At 36.2% G+C, this 21,757-nt stretch overlaps 1 protein-coding gene across 1 annotated transcript in view; it reads left to right on the forward strand.

The window, feature by feature from the left end:
* The first annotated feature begins 1,962 nt into the window (after positions 1–1,962).
* The window catches only part of LOC127974309 (serine/threonine-protein kinase ULK4-like), a 38,650-nt gene continuing 18,855 nt past the window's right edge, over positions 1,963–21,757 (forward strand). The window contains exons 1-6 of the mRNA XM_052577491.1: positions 1,963–2,007; positions 2,176–2,232; positions 6,200–6,251; positions 7,583–7,766; positions 8,904–8,996; positions 18,565–18,613. Coding sequence (XP_052433451.1) covers positions 1,963–2,007; positions 2,176–2,232; positions 6,200–6,251; positions 7,583–7,766; positions 8,904–8,996; positions 18,565–18,613 — 480 coding nt within the window. The remainder of the gene's footprint in view (positions 2,008–2,175; positions 2,233–6,199; positions 6,252–7,582; positions 7,767–8,903; positions 8,997–18,564; positions 18,614–21,757) is intronic.

Genomic DNA, 21,757 nt, shown 5'->3' on the forward strand with positions numbered 1-21,757 from the left:
CACAGATGTCAAGCAGTTTTAAAAAACTGTGGTCATACAACTAAATATTAGTTTAGTGATTCACAGGATTGCTAAATCCCAGAGAAAAAAAAAATGTTTGTACAAAATAGTTTTGAGTGTGTACAGTCAAAGGTAGACACTGCTATTTTTTTGAACACACCCCTTTCAACTAATTGCCCAATTGCACAGCCTTAAGAGCGTGCATATCATGAATGCTGGGTCTTGTTTGTTTTCTGACAATCTACTGAACCTACTGGTAACTTGTTTGCCACGTAGCAATAAAAAATATACTAAAAACCTTGATTATTCTGGTTAGTCACATTGTACTGCTATTATTTTGAACAATACTGTATCTCTCTGGTACGACACTCATAACCAAACGAAGACAAAGATACAAACAATAGCAGAAAATAGTTAATCAGAATGCTAGAGAAACCCGATAGTACTGTGTCAACGAGGCTCAAAGGCACTAGACAACTGTTTGGGATGGTCCTTTTATCTGGTACAGGCATAGCATATTTTAAAGGTCTTACCGGGGACATAAGTCTGAAGTAATGAATTTAGGTAAATGGGTGCAGAGCCAGTGGTGGTTTTGTAGGCAAAGATCAATGCGTTGAATTTTATGCGAGCATTTGATGTGAATGTATGTTGTATTTTACAGTATATTAAGACGGAGGCAACACAACTGCAACTGACAGAATGCACACTGTAGCACAATATTTCTTCAGAAGCAGATTGAGGAGACATTTGAATCGTTCACGAACAAAAATCCTGATGTCGCACACCACTAATTTGACTAATTTTTTGTCACTGATTAATGCACATGCTTACATTTTTGTTATTTCACAGTTGTTGTGGCTGCATTTGAAATGTTTCTTAAAATAAGTAAAAAATAACTTTTGTCAGTCGGTCGACCCCTTCCTGCCTAAGTGGGCAGTTCTTGGCTAGCAAAAGCTGCAGTGTGGGCTAGACTTTATGCCTATAGTCAAAAGTCTGGCTACACAAATCCAGTGTGTATGTGTTTTGATATTAAGAAAAATGCTGCAGGGCATAGCTGGTTGTCTTCCCAGTAGCAGGTTGGTCTGCATCTTTGAGACTTCACTGGCCTCTTATGCCCTTAAGCCCCGTGTGCCTGATCTCTTCAGCTGCTGTATGGTTCTGAGAGGCGTCATGCTCTTGTAATGTGAGAGCATGCCTGTGTGTTTGTGCATCCATACATACATTCATGTGATGAGCCCTCTCTGTGGTCTCATCTGTCTCTCTGGCCTGTTGCTTCTCTGACAACCAACACCCTGCGCTGACACTCAGAGCACTCATCAGTCACAGGGGTCAGCGCAGAGGTCAGTTCTAATGTGTTTCTCAGAGGCGAGAGTGGATAAGAGCTCAATGCATCACTGTCCAGGACTATGACCTTTAACCTCACATCATTACAGTCCTACAGCACAAACATGAACCCCCTCATTCTCACACCAGCGCTGAAGTCCTCCAGAGAGGAGGATCACATCCCAGGATGACACTGTAAATGAAACGCACTCGAATACCACATCTTCTGCTGCTTAGTCGAAATGGTGCATGATGGGGGAAAATCTCCTCTGACAGAACAGCAGGGTTTCATAACATTTTCTCTTAAACCGACTGAACATTTTGCGTTTTTTGCTGTCCTCTACAATCGCTGCTTGTCAGATTGTATGGTACGGCGCGTCCTGGATGAGATCTTGGGTAAAACCCACGGCAGATTTTAACATCGACATTCCTCAGTGACATTAATGTTCTTATGTCAGACTATACGATGCGCATCGTAGCTGGGATTTTAGTTCACGATTGACAGCATTGAGCATCTAGAGTGCAGCAATGCGGCCTAAAAATTCTGAACCTGCCAGAAGATTCATTGCAAAGGCAATTTATCGTCCGTCGGAGAGCATGATGCATTAATAGATCCAAGACTGCCGATTTTGCAGTACGATGAAAGAAATCTGCAGTGTACATTCAGCTGTGTTCAAGACAACTGTAAGACTTCATAGCTGCTAAAGCTCAAGTGAAGACTGACAGTTTTTGGTGGAACTCAAACGGAATAAGACTCAATGGTAGTGAATAGCAATGTTGTACAGTGTTGTAGGTTGGTGAAGTGTCTTTTAGGGTAGATCCCTTCATGACTGTGCCTGTTTGCTTCGACAGATCTTCCGACCGCAGGTGGTGACTGAGGCCTTTCTCATCAAATTTGGAAAACTGCTGGTAAGTCTCTCAGTTTTTATTGATTATTGCTTCATTGGTGTTTGTTCATCTATTAGTGTACTCACTGATGCTGATTGATTAATTTGTTACCCTACAATATAATTAGATGCTTAATCATTAAGATTTGTACTCATGGAAATTTACGTATTAAAATAGTCAAACCTGTTCATTAGAATTGGGTGTCCCGATTAGGGATGCTACTATACACTTTACAAAAAAAAAAAAAAAAAACATTACTGGTGTGCATTTTGAGACAAAATAAAGGCACTGATATATTTTAAGATCAGCCAGAGCAAGTTTCTTTAAGTTGAACCAGCTCAGACTTAGATTTTAGTCTGGCATAAGGCTTGTAAAGATTTGTCTGTGAAACGGGGGATTGTCATTTAAATGGTTGTTATAAAAACTTGTTTATATTCTACACAAATGTATAGGTCTAATGTATTTATAATTTTAGCAATATGATTAAACAGTTATCTTCCTGAGGTAAATGTCACACAACTGACACTCTTCACAGGCCGTTACACTGATGATTTCCCTGTTTAACCTTCGATTAACGCGTATACGCCTTATGAGTAATTTTCTCCTGATAACCCCGAAGATAACTTAAATTACACTTTCAGGTTTAATCGTACAGATAAGATCAATACATCAATCAAATCTTTAAAGGGCCTACTTTTTTTTGGATACAGACATAATAACAACAAAACTTTGTGCACTTATAAAATAAAGATAACAAACAAGGTGTGCTGTCTGCAGCCATTGTCTGCGCTGATCTTCATTTACAAACACGTCATTAAAATGAACTGTAACTCCGTGAATACTCAACGAAGAGACATGAGAGAGATATCTATAAAAAGCTTGACATGTCTACTTTTAAACTAAGCAAGTGCCGCTTATAGGCACATAAAATGATGCGTGATTGTAAGTTGTACTTTATTTTTCGACATATCCTCTGATTTACAATCATGTTATAACTCGTATTAAACTGAAGAATTGTTCATTTAACTTGTGTGCTGCCATTGCCTGAGGCAAATAACGTGATCTATCCCAGACTACATTAAACTTTTTGAAACTTTTATTTGTTTTTTGACTGAATTGTTGCTAGCTATAAATTAGGTCAATTAAAATATATTTATATGGAACCACTGTCGTTGTCATCATACCACGGACATTACCTAAGATGTTAAAGTCAGTATGAAAACAAAAATTGACATTATTTATTTTGTTAGCACACATTGCTTGTCTTAGATTTTTTTTTAGTCTTAGATTCTTAAGGTCAACAAATAATCTGTGCAAGTTTATATATATATATATTACACACATAGGCTAAATAAAAGCAAAAATTTTGACTTTCCCTTATACTGGGCTGCTTATACTTTATTATAATTATATAATTATGACAATATTACAATATTTTTGGTCAGTTTATATTGTCATAAATTTCTCATGATATAATAAATAGTTTTTACACTATGAGCTCAAGATTGTATTACATTTTGAGAAAATTATTACATTATGAACATTTTATCTCCCGAGAAAAGTGTGTGCAAGGTGTCGATAAAAATGTTCTGGAAAAGTTAGTCTCTAAATTATCTATTTAACCCCATGCAGAAGGTAAAACTTTCCCTCCATAAGGACATGCTCACAAACACAATATATCAAGCTGTGTTTCAGAGCAGCAAGGGCCACATTCACATCTAACCTGAGATCTCACATCTTCACGCCTGACAGAACTACACCTGAGATCACGGCTCCCCTCTGCCCAGCACTATTATTCTCACAAACCTCTTGGCAACAGGAAATCACTCAGGAGTGAAGGGAGTGTGTATGTGTGTATATCTCTCTCCGTGTGAGGCTTTTATAATGAGTATCGACATGCGTTCTGTAGGACTGATGCATCAGGAAGCGTTGAGAGGACACAGACTCTCTGATACTCTATAATAGAAGAAGACATCTTAATTACAGTTCACCAGGAGTCGTTAAATCCCATTATTCGCTCTAAAACACACACACACTGTGACTCCATATAGCATGTGAATGATTATAGTTTATTGAAACTGATATTCTTGGGGGTTATAGACACAAAAGTTGTTCATAAATGGGGTAATGTCATAGAAGAACAGTTTTGGATACCCCAAAGAACCTTTCAGTAAACTGTTAAAAGAAGACATCAGAAGCTGTAATACTTTAAGGTCTTCATAGGGTATTCAGCGAGGTTTTAGTGTAAAATAACACTTATAACACATAACTTTACCTTGTCAAAAGCAGCTCTGTTCACAGCGACCCATTTCGGTGGATGTACCTTTAAATGATAATGAGCTCTGCTCACCCCACCCCTCGCTTCCATTCTTGCTTTAAAGTCACCTTTCTTATTCAGGCAGTTATAATACATTTGTAAATGACTTATTACTCATTAACAAACATCTTTGTAAACCCTCTACAAAGGTAAACTTAATGTAGTGTTACCATGTAATCTTTAAAGAAAACATAACCTTTTTGTAGTAAGACAATTCCCATAATACATTGTTCATTATAAATGTGTGGTTATGAATTATACTTAGAAGCTTCGAAGTAGAAATGACGACAACAGTGTTCTCTGAGACTGTTAACTTTAGCCACATAGATCGTGGAACTTACCAAATCATCCTTCAGGAACAACTTTTTAGCAAAACCCGCTTTTAACAGAGCCTCATTTACAAAGTCTGGTGTAAAGTGATTCGCACAAACATAATTGCATTTATTTACGCACATTCCCTTCAAAAACAAAAGTAATCCACTGAGTCTTCACAGTTCAGATGTCGGGAGTAATTGACGACTATGTTCATTATTACATCCAACAACAGATCACCTCAAATGCTTCGAAACAATGGCTGACTCTTTACAGCTCACTCGGGGCAGGTGTGTGCTGAAACGGCAGTCTATCAACAGTCGTGGGTAAAAATGCAGTTTGTACAAACAACAACTTACATATGCAATGTGTGTGTGTGTGTGTGTTTGGGTGGGGCACACTTGTCTGGAAGATACTAGTATTTTTACTAACATATAATGAAAGACGAAAAAGCCTCATTTAAAACAATGCCTTTTTTTCATTGCTTATTATCATTGTTTAAACAAAAAAAATCTGAAGAATCAAAGTTGTGGTCAAAATCAACAATTTCTTTGACATTTCCAATAAATTTTTAACTTTTTGAATGTAAAGTTTTTTTCAAAACATGAATAGAAAAAAAAGTGAATTTCTAAGAACTCACAATTGTATGTTTAACACGATTTAAAAAAAAAAGTTTTCCTTAACTTTATCAAGGACACTTTTATTCATCATTGACCCATATAATGCTGTCTGGGTAGAAAGCTCACAAAGTTTGATTCTAAGTGTTCAGACATACCTCAACTAAGCTACAGAGAAAGAATTACCATTATATTGACATTCACGACAAACGTCTCATAAGGTGTGGGCAAGAGATCAAAGATGTGCCGCGGGTTTAGCATAGCAACTGTACAATACTTGCAGCTCAGTGAAAAAACGTGTTGTCTTACAATAGAGACAGAAGAAGAGAGAAATTCATAGATAACCTTTACAATGTTTCTTTGGTGTTCTTTTCACATAGAATCAGAGAGAGTGAAATCCTTTGTTTGAGAGATGCCCACAGCTATCCACATTAAGACACCTGTGCGCAACATTTGCTGCCGTGTGGCTGATTGTAGTTGGTAATAATCGTAAAACCTGATTCTAATTTTCAAAAGAGCTGGCGTAAGGCCTTTTGTTGGAACACACTTTCTATGATCAAAGGGCAGAGCTGACATCACATTTCCATGCAAATTGGAGCTGTTCAGAGCACTCTCTCAGTCTTCCGCTTCCAGCTGTTTCACTTTCACTCAAGTCATGTGTGTGGTCTGGTGAGACTAAGCACATATAGGTGCGATTTCTCACTTGTAGAGTAATGCAGACTTCTCTCTTTGTTTCCCCAAGGTTGTGGATTTGATTGTACCACCGCTGGCGTCTCTGGCCTTCAGTAAGAATGGTGAGAACACACTTCAGCTGCAAATAAGCAAAGACAATTACACACTACCAGTCAAGGTTTGACACATTATTCATTCTTTTTTATAACTATTGACTACATTTTTTAAATAATAGTTAAGTAATCAAAAGTATGAAATGGGACAAATGGAAGCAAACAAACTTGATGTTTCCTTGACGCTCATAGAACCCATTCATATTCTCGCTATTTTGTCAACTAACAATGTCCAACATTGAATACAGTTTTATATAAAACCCAGTCTCATTGGAAATATGACTTTACAGGCTTGTCTAACATGCAATAGTAAGCTTGAACGGTAGCTCACCTGGTGTTCACAAATGAGCTCAAAGCCTCATAGAAGGAAGCTAAGGCATGGTTCCTTTGGTAAATGTGTTTCTATCTCAGTTTTTTTTTTTTCATTTAAGTTAAAGGTAGAGTTTATTATAGGCGGTACATTATTCTCAAATGCAAAAATTTTAGTGCCATTCACCAGACATTTCATTTCTGAACTGCAGTACTCGCAAGGTTTTTATTATTATTATTATTTTATAACCATAGCACTGCTGTTTTATATTCTGTAGTGCTATATAATCTGTAATGGAGAAAAGTCATATTGCTTATAGCAGCCTCTTGTAGACATGTCATATTATTATCATATTATCATATTATCAATATTATCATATTATTATTTAAAAAAAAATGCATATTTGAAGTTTAAATAAGGACATCATTTCCTAAAAATAAACACATGAGAAACATGGCTATCAGATTGATGAAAATTTTGAAACGGTTGAAGGAGCTCTATTATAAATCATATATATATATAAAACAAACAAACCAAATATATATATATATATATATATATATATATATATATTTTAATAAATACTAACCCCCAGGACATAAGAGTGCACAAATTGGAGGAAAATAGACCACAAACAATGTTATGTCTTCTTTTCTTTTCTTTTCTTTTCTTTTCTTGAATGTTTCCCAAAAGTTAGTAATAATAACACAATAATTATTTGCTCATTTATTTATGTAAATAAATTCATTGATAGGCACATTTTGCATTGGCCAATTTATGTCAAGTATTAAAGCGTAAACCATTAGAACAAAAGTTGAAGATCTTGTTAAGATCATTAGAAACATGAACACATTTATCTTGAAATAGGAGCTATAAATATGTTGATTTATATTCATATTTGTGAATTCATGCATGTATATAAATATATACACACATGGATGTGTATATATATTCTAGATTTATTTATTTGTGAATATATGCATGTATGCATGTAAGTATATATCTAAACCTTCTGCTGTGTGTGTCCCAGTGGAATGGCGTGTTGTGAGTTTGCGTGTGCTGTCAGAGATCACGCTGCTGCTGCTGCTGAGCCAAGTCGAGGTGGAGGAGAGTGAGAGAGACGGAGGGAGAGAACGAGAGGCAGAGTGGGAAGGTGAAGGCATCTCATCCAACACTCGCTTGCTGACGCTCATCTCTGAGGCCCTGCTGCCACAGTAAGACTCACCCCTCACTTACCTATATTCTGCTTTCTCAGTTTACTCCTCCATCCTCTCTGTTTATTAAAACTATGATTGTGTCCTAACCAGGCATGAGGTGATGCGAAGCTTCCAGCAAGAAGCAATTTGTCTGTGCACACTGAATGCACACAATAGCTGGCAATCAGGAGATATTTCATGCTTAATGTACAGCGTGGTTTTGGACCAGTGGTATTTATTGAGTGTGACACAAATAGAAACCAAGTCATTGACAAAATGTCTTGTCACTCATTGTGTGTCATGGTTGCAAGTGGTTAGGATAAAAACGTAGATGCAGGACTAGAAACAGGATTCTGTAGCTTGTTGATGCATTGGTTAATGAAACAATTCGTAGCTGATTCCAAATTCAAATAGCACAGGCATGTGTTATAATACCATTTTAGGGTAGAAAACAACCATAATGTACTTAGTTTTCTAAAGTGGATTCTATTCTGGATAATGCCAATAATAAATTGGTTCGAATTAAAACTAATTCTGAATAATGATGCAAAAATCTAAAATCAGAATGAATCAGTTTTTACTCATTTGACTTTTTTGTCTTATTTCTGCAATTTTTCTGAAAAGTGATCTTTCCAAATCATCCATTCATTATAACAACAAATATCTTTCATTGCCAATCCAGACAAGAAAGATGCAGCTACATGAGCGATTCTTTCACATTTTATTAAATTAAATTTTATAGGCTAAGAAGTATTTACTTTCATAAGAGTATTTAAATAATTGTATCACTGTATTTTACTGGCTATGCAATTAATATTTTGAATGATCAACTAAACCATACTGTATGTGTTAAATTGTCAAAACACTAATTAATTAAAAATATTTAACTTTTATAATACACAATGATGGTTCATTTTTTGTTGAGTGTGTTTTCACTGTACAGCAATAACAAGAAATGTTTTATGTTGTATGCATTTTTATGAAAAGCCACGTTGAGTTTGTTCCTGAAATCCTGAGGAGAATTCAGTTCATAGAGAATACATCCACAACGTAAAAGTTGCAATGGTTGATAAACTTTTCAATGACTGTTGTCATGAATTGACTTTTTTCTTACTTACTTGCATAGCTTTCCTTTAATTTGGCTTTTCTCTGCAGGTATGAGACTCTGCTTCTGGAGTCAGATCCTGTACCGGTGTATGCTCTCAAACTGCTGGTGTCCCTCACTGAGCACAGCTCACCCATCAGCAGGTAACCAATAACACTCTCCAAATACACAGCTATTCCTACATACTGTGGGAGATTTTTGCCATTCTTATGCCAAAAATCCCCCTCCTTTTTGTGTAACCCTCAAGATGAGCCCCTCACACATCTCATTCTGTAAGCGGGTGATGCAATATAGAATGATAGGCATCATGCTGTTGCTCACAGTACACTTTGTCTCTCTCTCTCTCTCTGTCTCTTTCCAGTGGGCAGTGGTACGAGTGGTACACTAACCACAGGACAACAGCTTGTCCTTTGATTAATAATACGAACTAATAATGTATTCTTACAGAACAGTATACTAAGACTTTTTGGAGGAAAAATATACAGATAAACTTCTAAAATTACCACTGATTCGAGACAGAAGACTGTCTTGAGGGGAATGTGTTTCTGAACTCAACCTTATTAGTTTATTGATCCTGAAATTGTTAAAGTAGGTCATGCCGAGCAGCAATGAACTTCAAAGATGCCGCACATAGTTTCTCACTACATCCACAGACTATGCTTTATGCTACTCTCTCTCTCTCTCTCTCTCTCTCTCTAATATTCTATATATAAATATGGTAAATAAGTCTATGAGATCATTTGTGAACATGATTTGAAGGCTCTAAATGTGTCTCTATTGTGGGTCTTACCTTTGTTTGGAATAGAAGCTTACATATATAATGACTGATACATACACAGTCCTCCTCTGATTTTCTCAAAATGTTTGTCTCTTTTGTCTGTCATTTCCTGCACTGTTCTTACCACTTCTCTCTGTGGGCTGTATTGAGTGTCTGGGTGCACAGGTGAGGGAGTGTGTGTGAGTGTGTGTGTTTCTTATCTCATCCTCATCCCCCCGTCGTTTCTCTAATGGCTCCTGCTGGCCTCCTGCACATTGTCTTTCTTGGTGCTGATAGAGCTGCAGCCACATGGTTGAACTATTCAAATTGATGTCACCAATCGGAAAACGTTCGTCAGTCGCCGAGGCAACCCCCCCTTGCCTGCAAAGAGCTATTTCCACTCACAATAGTGAAATTAAATTGCATTTGCAAGTGCTTGATAAAGTCCTAAAAAACGCAGACCTTCTCTTGATGGGTTCCAGGCGAAATGAGATTGCAAATGAGGGACATTAGCAGGTTCCGTGCAAGCACTGGCGTTCTTTTATTATCGGTTGTGATAGTAGTTCAAACTTTCCAATTATTGAGAACCTTTGGCCACTCTTGGCTTTGTGCAGACGAAAGCAAATGTATGTGCTGTTAAGAGAGTGGTGCTGAACGGCTTCTCTAAAGTGTTAATTTTATCAATATTAAGAATTTATATCTAGAGTACATTGGCCATTGCTCAGGCAGGTGATAATGAACTCCTTTCTTACCAGTATGTTTAGTTAAAACTCTTAATGGGCTCTGTCTCAGCTGAAGGAGGAAATGTGTCTCACTGATGGTCTGATTGACAAAAATTAAATTGACTATTTAGTCCTTTCAATGGGTGAGGGAGCAGGTGATTGGCTGCAGCAGATTGAGTTGGAACTACACAGAATTAGCTTACGCTATTCTTTATTTTATCGAAAGTAAAGAGCTGACAGGAAACAATTGGGGAAGGGATTTAGGGAAGGACTCAAGCCAGACTATGTTCATTACTCAGATTCCCACCTCATGTTGGAGCCTGTGCATTAGTTGCCAGGCCTCACCTCCGACCTGTTTAAAAGTTTGAATGTGAATGGATTGATGTGCTTTCCAGGGCAAGAAAAATCATGGAAATAAATGAGATCTTCAAAAGTCATAGGAATATATACAGTGAATGTAAATTTTTTAGCACTTGTACATTGTAGAAGAGCTAGCTTTACCCAAAAATCTCTTCTTTTTTGTTGAACACAGAGCATATTTCGAAGAATGTTCATATAAAACAGTTTTTGTTCCCTTTGACTTGTGTGTGTGTGGGGGGGTACTTCGTTTGATGAAATTTCACAGGAAAAATCCTGTAATTTCAAAAGGAATCCACACTATCAGGAATTTTCTTTTCTTGAATGTTTCCCAAATGTTAGTAATAATAACACAATAATTGTTTGCCTATTTATTTCAAGTATTGAAGTGTAAACCATTAGAACGGAAGGTTGTTAAGATCATTAGAAACATAAATACAAAACAAAAACAAAAATCGTTTGATGAAATTTCACAGGAAAAATCCTGTAATTTCAAAAGGAATCCACGCTATCAGAATTGCAAGAGAATTAAGTGTTTCACACACTGATTAAAAGCATGCTGCTTTGATTTGCTAGCACTTTATAAAAATGTTTTTATTTTTTTTTAATTGAGATATAAACTCGCATGGGAGATATAAAGCCAGAATTGCGAGATGTAAACTCTCAATTCTTAAAAATTTAATTCCAATTTGCATGATATAGGATTACATCATGAAATTCTGTATTTTCTTCAAATACAGAAAAAGTCAGAAGTCAGAAAAACCGGAGTTATAAAGTCTGAACTGTAAGATATAAACACACAATTCTTAGAAATAAAGTCAGAATTGTGAGATAAAAACTTACCATTCTGACTTTTTTTCTCGCAAACACGAGTTTATATCTTGCAGTTCTGACTTTTATTTATTTTCTCAGAAATGTGAGATAAAAACGAGTTTTAAAGTCTGATTCTTAGGGGAGGAAAGACTGATATGTTCTCAGAATTAGTAGTTTAATTCTGACTTTATTTCTTGCAATGTTGATATCATGTGATTCTGAGAAAAAAGTTAGAACTGCGAGTTTATATCTCCCTTCTGAGAAGAAGAAAAAAAGCCAGTATTTTCCACATAATGTACATTGTTGTTTGTCCTCTATGCGCTACGCCTTTTTGAAACGCATTGATTTTTACAAAGCTCATCTTTCTAAAAAAGCAAGGTGTGCTCTCATTGGCCAGCTATCCAGTGCGTTGTGATTGGCCGAATGCCTCAAGTGTGTGATGGAATTGTTACGCCCCTTAATAAACTGTCATGCCATCTCCCAGTAGGATTAGGCTCATTCCAGCGGCTCTGCTCGTGCGCATCCCATCATCGGTTCTCTTTAGCAGTTCAGTCAGTGTACTGTTAGGAGTAACAGAATAACATGGGATATTGGTTTATTTAGTGTCAAAGGCAGTGTCAGGCACGTTTATAAACTGAATAACTTAATTTGTGGATTAGTGCGTACTGTAGACGTGAACTGTTTCAAATGATTCAATTCAATTTGGTGAACTGGTTCAATCGGTTTACTCAGAAGATCCAGTTAAAAAGAACGATTCGTTCACAATCAGGACATCTCTAGATGAGACAAAACCAATAAAACCCATTACAAACGAGGCATTTGTTGCATCCAGTGGTAACAGAATTGTCTTTTTACACGTTGCGTTGTGTATTGCGCTGTGTAAACATAAAACCATGTCTGCATTTGTGATCAGAGAAACAACAAGCCTTCTCTACACTGCTCAAAACTCATGTTCGAATCATTAGTGGCAATTTTTTTAAATGTAAAGTTACTTACAGGCTGTGAGTCAGAAGTGCCAGACTGTCCTTGCAAAGGTGTAAAGTGTAAACAGCCGTTGTGCACAGATGGATTGTAGGCTACTGTTTCAGGAAATAGTCATCTTCCTCCATAAAATGCTCAGCACACATCTGAATATTTGGGCTGAACTGTTCTGGAACAGTGTTGTAAAACAACTTAGCCACTGATTTCTAGTTGTGTCCTCTTTTGGAAGGCCAAACAAAGTAATTTTGCTTTCGCAACAAAACACTGCATCTCCTCCACAACATGGGGCCGGCTGCAACAGTGAGAATGTTACACCTTCTTTCTTTTGTGTGAACATTTGGGCGATGTTATGCAAATCTTCCCACATTGTGACGTAGACATGTGGGGACGTGTAAGAATGAGCCGTTTTTAGAGCTTGTAACACTCCAAAGAGAAAGGAAAATTTGCAATGGCATCATACGACTCTTTAAAGTTGGATTTACCTTTATTTATTTATTTGTTTATTCATTTAGTGGCAGAAACAGGCTTCCATAGTCCCTTGTAACATAATATTGCAAATAGAGGACATCAGCAGTAGTAGTGTCTTTAATTATAAATAGTGTTTGTGATAGTAGTTCAACATTTTAAAATGATTTACCCAAGACTGGAAAAGATGTGGAAAAAAATTAAGTCTTAAAAATTGCTATAGTGAATATATTCATATATTGTCTTATCACGTTTACTTGTTTCTAAGCAAATTTCACAGGCGAAATCCAGTAATTTCAGTAGGGATCCACGTGATCTAAAATTTTGTGTCAAACAGGGCCAAACAGATTTTGTGTCAGTTTTTCACGCAATTTCTGCCCATTAACTAACAGAATGCTTGATTTGAAAGTAAAATTAATTTACATTTGCCAGCACATTGGTACAGAAGTATTCCGATGTACTTATTATCTAATAATTTTGTGAAGTCACCATAATGTGACTTTACAAGCCTGCTTTAAATTTAATATTAATTAAAGTCAAATGGTTGCAGACTTCTGTTTTTATTATCATTATTATTTTCGTCCCAGCGTTATGTCCTTTGCTAGTGTAGATGAGGTGGTGTCTTTCTGCACTAGTGGAGGTGTCTTTTCTGCTGCTGCTTCTGCTGTGAAGGGTGACACCCTCTGCTAGCGGGATATTGGACAGGACATGCGATGTGTGGGAGCTGTCTGTGTCCATGGTGCTCAGGCATGTGGAAGTGTCACGATTTGTTTGTATGTGTGACTGGCTATTATTCTTTCAGCACTGTTTATGTGGGTGGCTCAGGACTGAAAGCATGTGTGGGTTTAGCAGTTGCTCGGGCTACAAACACTGGCCCCTGACAACATTGTACATCCACTGAACGGATGAGACAGAGATGGACAGATGGATGGCTGCAGTGTCTGGAATCTATGTAATGGATCTATTTGTTAGTACACCAGAACAACAGAAATCTCAAGAGGTGGACCTGGGAGAAATTGCACCCTACGACGGCTCTGATAGTGTCTCGGCCCCAGAGTGCCGATGGCACCAGTAAATGTCAGGGCTGTTGCGTGCCGTTCTGAAAGAGTGAGGGGTGAATAAGGACTGAATAGCAGCAGTTCTTCATACTGACTGATTGGAGATCAGATGCAAAGGTTGCCTGCAACCGTAAAGATTATGTGCATACGTTCTCTTATTAGATGCTTTAGTGTCTTTGGCTGACATTTACCTGTGTAAATGCCAATCTCTCCACTTCCCATTTCCGTGAAAATGCTGCTTAGAACCGTTAAAATCATTCTTAGTTGTCAACGAAAAGTTGAGGCATTCATTGTTTTGTGTGTTAAGACCCACATGCCTTGGTTTTTTTTTTTAGACAAGATGTAGGATTGAGATTTGAGATGCCTGTAATGGCTGGACTAAACCTTATCTCTGCTGATAGGATGTTGATTTTTGTGACAAATTTGTCAACATCGCCAATTACATCAGCTTCATTTTTAGTATGGATGACCAGGCTGTCTGGTTAACTCTCTGCAGACCATATTACTGTAAGGACGAAATATGCCTAACATTTCACCCCCAAATCTAAAGAAAAATAAGATTTATTTTGCAGAGATGGTCAAAGATTATTTTTAGAACAATTAAAAAAATATATATATTTCTTCTTTTTTTTAGGGGGGCGGTGATCTTATCATGGCAATTAGGCATATTTTCAAGTCAGCTGGCATAATATGTAATGTACCTAGACAGGTAAAAAAAAAAAAAAAAGGATTTCCATTTTCTTTTCCAAAGAGATTTAATGCATTCTTAATTTATTTTTCTATGTTCAAATACCCAGTATGTATAGATTTAGTTTTATCCTTATATTGTTTTTTTGACTTTGCATCTTATTTTATACAAATGCCTCAAGAAAATATAAATTATTCCATGAGTAAAACTATGGTTAAATAGACAATGGTGAAAAATAATGTAATAATAATAATAACTAAATATAATGATCTAATCATTTTGACATTTTAGTGTGAAAATAATTGCTAGAGTACCCTGCCCCTCGGCTGTGACATCTTTTCCTACAACATTCTGTTAGTTTACTTGTTTACTGTGGAGGCAAAAGTATAAAGGTGTAAAGTGTAAAGCATGCAGAAAATTTATATAAATCAAGGTAAATATCTAATCAAATTAATCACTTTTTATTGTTTTTCAATTTATGTAAAAATGTGTCAGTATTATTTATTTGGTTTAATGCATTAAATGCTATTAACCTTAGCAAGAGTATTCATTTTAACATTTAACATAACATTAACATATTAGAAAAATGTTGATCATGTTATGTTGATGATTAGATTAGAAAGAATGACATATTTATCACCATTATTACTCAGAATGCTGTCCAAGCAAATATATAATTTGAAATGCAGTGGAAATAGGATTTGCATTGGTTTAAAAAATATTATAAAAAGACAAAACTGACACAATTATCAACTGATAAGTTTTTTTTTTTTTTTTTTTTTTTTTTTTTTTTTACATGGACATTTAGGTTTTGGGGGCGAAAAGATATTCTGGCATGTTAGCCTTACACAGTCTATTACTATGTGGACCACGACTACTTTATCCAAGTGGTGAAAAACTGTGCCTCTGGACACTGGCTACTTTGCCTGAGGACTGTGTAAGTGGGCCAATAACCTGGTTGGCCTGAAAGCTGTCTAAGTGAAAGTCTCTGTATTTTCTCACTCGCCCAGTTGACTCCATTTACCTTTGCAAACGTCCGTCATTTAGAAAGATGCATGAGTGATCCTAGTCACCGGGCTGCTTGCCGGAGCACATACCGGACACGGATAAACCTTCAGTGAGAAAATGCCACCATCTCTCTCCCTCTTTCTGTTGTGTCATGATAAAATGGTCCTGTTCATTATGCCTGCTTACTCTGTTGTACCCAGAGAGTGTGTGTTTTCTATTGGCTCTTGTGTTTTGTTGGTAATTGTAGGGGTAATGATGTTTGTTAGGAAGGAGAGCGCAGACAGATGAGAGATTATTGACTGTTCTGAATAAACAGAATAAGCAGAAAGGTGCTCACTTGAGTGTAATGATTGCTCGATGTGCGTCATCAATGAATTCAGTGTACCATGAGTGACTGTATATTTCATGATGTTATTGTCATTTAATTAATGATGTTTGTTGCAGGCAATCTATTCCTGGTCTGTTGAATAAATTCTGTTGTACATATTCACTGTCTCTGAGCCGAGGCTTAATGGTTTATGATAAAGCATTGATAAACCGATAAACATGTTCAGCTGTGTTGTGTTTATGAAATATGTAAGTTCTAATTCAACTTTTCTATATTTACTACATTCTGTATAAGTAAAAATATCAAAAATAACATGTTTTATAATGTTTTCAAGAGCACATCAAATGGCTTGACAAATGTAGTTTTTACAGGAAGTTGAGACAAAATATATCGAATTTCTTGTTAACTTAAGCAATAATAAGCAATAATAAGCAATAACCACAAGCATATTTTCTTTTTTTATTATTTTATAAATGCAAAGCTAACTTCATTATTTCTTTGACTACCAAAAGATCATTGCTGTTCCTGTTTCTGGTTGTGTTGACTTTTTTTGCACAATTCCTTCAAAAATACACGATTATTTGGGCACAGTAAACCCTGTTTTAACCTAAAAAAATCCCTAAATCCCAGGTCTTGAAGTGTGCTCACTTTCAGGCACAAAGAAGATAATTATTTCTCTACCTGTGGCTTTGGGTTCATTTAACTGAGATTTACTCATATAGACCTCTCCATTCACCTTATCTCAAGTTCTGGGCAGTTCTCACTCTTTCTCACTCAAAGAAACCAAAACCTCCACAGAGGACACACTCAGGGGAGAATGGCCAAATAACTCTATAGCACAATTTTTATATATCACTGTATTGACTGGGAAGGGCACTGTAAGTATTTCAAATGTAACCCTTTAGCTAATTTAATTTTATCAGTCTGTCCTTTTCTCAGATTACTGTGGCATTCTTCTCTACACACCTTTATCATACGTAATTGGCTGTGAATCAAAGACCTTAATAAGAGAGCATGACGAGTCATTTTCAATAAAGGCCTCGATTATTCCTCTCAGCCAGGCTGTCTGGAGCATTTTCTGTCAGTTTCAACACCTTGTGAGCTGCCTACCTTGACAAAATGTTGGGCATTTCAGACATTCCATTTAGACTAAATGGACTGTCTACCAAGACAGTTTTGAATGTTCCATTCATACGATGTGAGTCTAGTGAGTAGCCAGCATAGTCAGCTGTTTTGGACATCATAATTACATACAAACCTAGTGAGCTGTCTACCATGTCAGCAGTTTCTAGCATCATATAGACATGTATGTGCAATCTATTTAAATGATTTAAACTTGAGTGAACTCCCTACCTAGTCAGCATTTTGCAGCTGTAAGCGTATTTTAATATTTGATTTACTAAACTAAATAAGTGCATTTTTGTAACCACACATTTTCAAACATTTGCTTCAAATGAGTTGCCTACCTAGACAAAAAATGTTGTCCATTATAGTACCATTCAAAAGTTTTTTTTTTTTTTTTTTTTTTTTTTTTCCTGCAATTAGAACTTAAACTGCCTACATAGCATTGTTTGAGATATATTAAAGTATTCAGACCTAGTAAATGGTGTACCTAGACAGTCTTTTTAGACACGGTAGACACATCAAAAAATCTGTTCAAATGTTCTGAACCGAGTGAACTGCCTATCTGTAAAGTTACTTTGGGGAAAGTATGAACTGCCTTCATAAACATAAAAATAGGTCTTTTGCGTTACATGTTCTGCTATTTAGTTAATGTTTATTATATTACTGTATTTGTTGTTGTTTTTTGTGTGTGAGGAAGGACCATTTACAGTCACCTTGAAACATCATGTGACTTTCTATTTTACAGCCATCTTTTATTATTCTGGTTGTTATCAGTCCGTTTAAAAAAAACAAACAAACAAAAAAATAAAAGGTTGCATGCTATATTAACATTATATTGCTTAATAAAATTTGTTAAGCACACAGGCATACATATGACATCCCATAATACCTGAAACAGTATCACTGTATGGTTACAGTGAATTTCTGGCAACAACAGCTTTTTGGCCATCATTAGCATGTTTAAACATTTTAGCCTGATGAAGCCTCCCTCTTGACAGCATTTCTGAGAATTATAGTCTAATAATGTTGTTCTGTGTTTTCCAAAAAAATGCATTTTAGGTAGGCAGCTCACTAGGTTTGCATACATGGGTCCTCTATTTCTCATTCTTATTACATTGTTGTGTTTTCCATCCGACTTTCTCCCTCCATCATTCTCTCACTCTTTCATCCTTTCAGTGGCATGCGTTCTCTTTCATTTTCACTCGTCACTGGATTAGTCAAAGGTCATTTTCCCAGCTGACTGATCTTGGCACGATGGAGCGTTCACACCTCAGCGGTTCCATACAGTGCCAAAACCTAAATGCGTGCACAAGTGTCACACTAATGAAGATGGAACGTGGGCCTAGTGCCATGAAGTAAATGTGTGTCACAAGCTAAATGTGTGTATCTGTGTGTGTTTCCCCCAACAGGCTTGTTAGAGAGAGCAGTCTCCTGCCTGCTATCTTTCAAGTCATAGAGGTAAGTGTGCTTCTGAGCCTTCTGGTTTCCTCACTCTCCGTTTGCTTGATTCATTTATTGGCTTGGGTATTGCTCTGACTTCACTAAGTAATGGAATTACCAGAAAACGAGCTTCATGGAAATCAGAAAACACTATATTGGAGAAATTGGCCTTGTTGCAGAAATGCGTCAAAGTATTTTAAAAGTAATACAATATTATCAGTCCTAGATGTACCTTCACTATTTTAGTAATTTAAAGGCATAATTCACTCAAAAATGGTTTTCTGTCATTATTTACTGACTACCATTTCCCATTCTAAACCCTTATGCTGTATATGTATGTTCATTTATTCAATCAATCAATCATTCATTCATTCATTTGTTTGTTCGTTCGTTCATCGTTCGATCAATAAATCAATCATTCATTCGTTCATTCGTCTGAATCATATTCACATAGGTTTTTTTTTTTTTTTTTTCGTATTATCACTGTTCATAGTGTATTTATTGTGGCTTGTGTGCTGCAGCCTTCTAAAACCCAAAAGATAGCTTTTTATGAGAAACAGAAAAACATTATATCATTATTTGCTTGAAAAACTTCACTGCATCCTTTCACAGAAACCAGAAATGGCTTTGTACGTGTCATTTTAGCTTCAATGGAAGGGGCCATTTTTAGAAGTAATGGCTTTTTTTCCATCTATCACAAAATGGATGAATAGTTTATATAAAAAAATAAATTTAAAAATTAAAATAATTAATGATGTATTAATTCCAGAAAAAATGTTAATCTCTTTTAAAATTGACTAATAAATGGACATTTCTGAAACAGTTTAATTGATTTTGTTGTTGTTGTTGTTTAAATGTATTTATATGTATGTACAGTTTATGTATATGTAACAATAAAAATTCAAATAAATTAATTACTCCAAACTTTTTAATAAATTACTCCGAATAAAACTGTCGTTCAAAAGTTTTGGGGTCATTAAAGGGATAGTTCACACAACATGTTTAATTATGTCATTAATTACTGTAACAGATATGCAGGTCAGCGATTCATGGGTTAAATTCTGTTTTATAAATTCAGACTGTTGGTACTAAATGCCAGCCTGGCTGGACTTAAACTATTTACGATGCCCATGCGAGCTTCAAAGAAGAAACGAAAACCCCCAACCCAAATTCTTCCAACACTGGAGACAAAGGAACTTTTCGTATAAGTTCCTTACTTTCATTTTATTATTAATATGTATTTTAATTATGTTTATGGATTGCATAAAATGGTTAATCCTTGTTATGTGAAGAGTATAAGTTGCAAGCTCATACTTTAGGAAATGTCTCTCCTCACTTTAACTTTCTCAAAAGGAAATGTTCTGCAACCCCCACACTCCTTGGTAGCTCGTAAAATTTTACGACTACACAGGACAGGAGAGAAGCCAAGTCACTGGCTTCTTTTGAACAATGCATTCTATGGAATGTATTCATTAACTTTCTGTTTTCATGTTTTATAAATGTATTACGTATTCCCTTTTGGTACATTTAGATGTTTCCCAACATCTGCAGTGTTATCATGTGTTAAACAAATCTTTAAATGTGTAATTCGATCTAAAAATTAGATCTTTGGTCATATATATATTATGTCTAGTCTTGTTCTAATCGTCATGCTTTGACAGACCCATTTATCTAGAGCAAAGTAATGAAAAATGTATTTAATCTGGAATAATGAACTTGCTTTAATATTCCTGATGAAATCGGACAGGCCCTAAATCATCAGGGGGTTGTCTCAACCGAGACAAAGGAACTTTCCCTCCGCTTCAGATCGCGGACATTCATTGGATGCTCCCTCGAAAATGGGCGTGAACTATTTCAAGCTATAAGAATTGACCAAACAAGGTCCACCCTCTCTTCTCTCTTCTTGCTCTTCTTTCTCTTCTTCGTTCTCGGACACGCTGCTCTCCAACGTTGCTTCCGCGCGGCCATAGGCCGCGCTCATAGCGCGAACCCCCTCAGCACAGGGGCTGAGAGAAAAAGCCATTTTAATGGCTCCTTTGGAAGCTTTCGTTTCGTTCGTTTTCTTTTCTTTTCTTTACTAAGTTTATTAAACTATTCGCCTCTCCACGCAAGGAAGACGAATTCTGGAACAATGTTTGTTGAACCTTTCAAATACCGCGCGAGGACAGAACAAAGGACCACGTGCTCCACGCTCACGCCAAGCGCAGCGTGCACGCGCGTCACATGGCCTCCGTTTCATGGCACATGGCTGTTTCAACGCGCAAAGCTCACAAGCTCGACGCCGATCTCACGCCACACTCACATGGGACACTTCTGCAAGTATCACTTTCTCTATGGAGATTTAAATGCTGGTTTAAAGTGTTGTTATGATCTGATTTGTTGTTGGCTTCCCAAAAGTTACTGACTATGATTTTCATACCTGAGCTCATTCTGTGATCTCTCTCGCTTTCTACACTTCTCTCTCTCTCTCTCTCTCGTTCTCTCTCTCTCTCTCTCTCTCTCTTTTATTTGGATTCCGTTATGTCTTGTAAATGTTTATTGTCTGTATTTTCGTACGCATATTTACTCTGTGTGATTTGTAGTTTGATGTATTACTAGTTGAATTATTAAAAACCCATATATAAAATGATTGACTTTGGACTCCACCCCACTCACATTACGAGTCACTGAGATGTGTCTGATCTTTAGCTACAAGCTCTAAATTTAGAAACTAAATTTATCATAAGGATAGGATAATATTTTCATGGCCAGAGAATACTTTTCCTTGAATTATAAAAAGTGATATCTCTATTGAAAATTGATAGGTCTACAGTGGTGTGCTGGACATACCACGGTTTGATCTGCAGTAATTTACAGTAAGTCATATCACAATAATTGATATGAAGAATGTAATATTGACATATTAATGAGTAAATTACAGTGCCCTGTGATTAGTATTGGTATTGGCAATTGAGCTATTTTTCATAATCAATAAAATTAAATGTAACTGTCATCTGAGATATATATTAATCAAATTCTTGATTAATTATTCAAATTCCCTATATATCATTTGAGTTAATTACTATGTAAAACTCATTGTTGTTACATTTTGGTGGAGGAACGCGGCTATTTCAAACTTCGTTTTGTGAGCAATCAATCTGTGTATATGGTTTTTAATAATTT

Source organism: Carassius gibelio, chromosome B16 (assembly GCF_023724105.1).
Source record: "Carassius gibelio isolate Cgi1373 ecotype wild population from Czech Republic chromosome B16, carGib1.2-hapl.c, whole genome shotgun sequence".
Classification (NCBI taxonomy): domain Eukaryota; kingdom Metazoa; phylum Chordata; class Actinopteri; order Cypriniformes; family Cyprinidae; genus Carassius; species Carassius gibelio.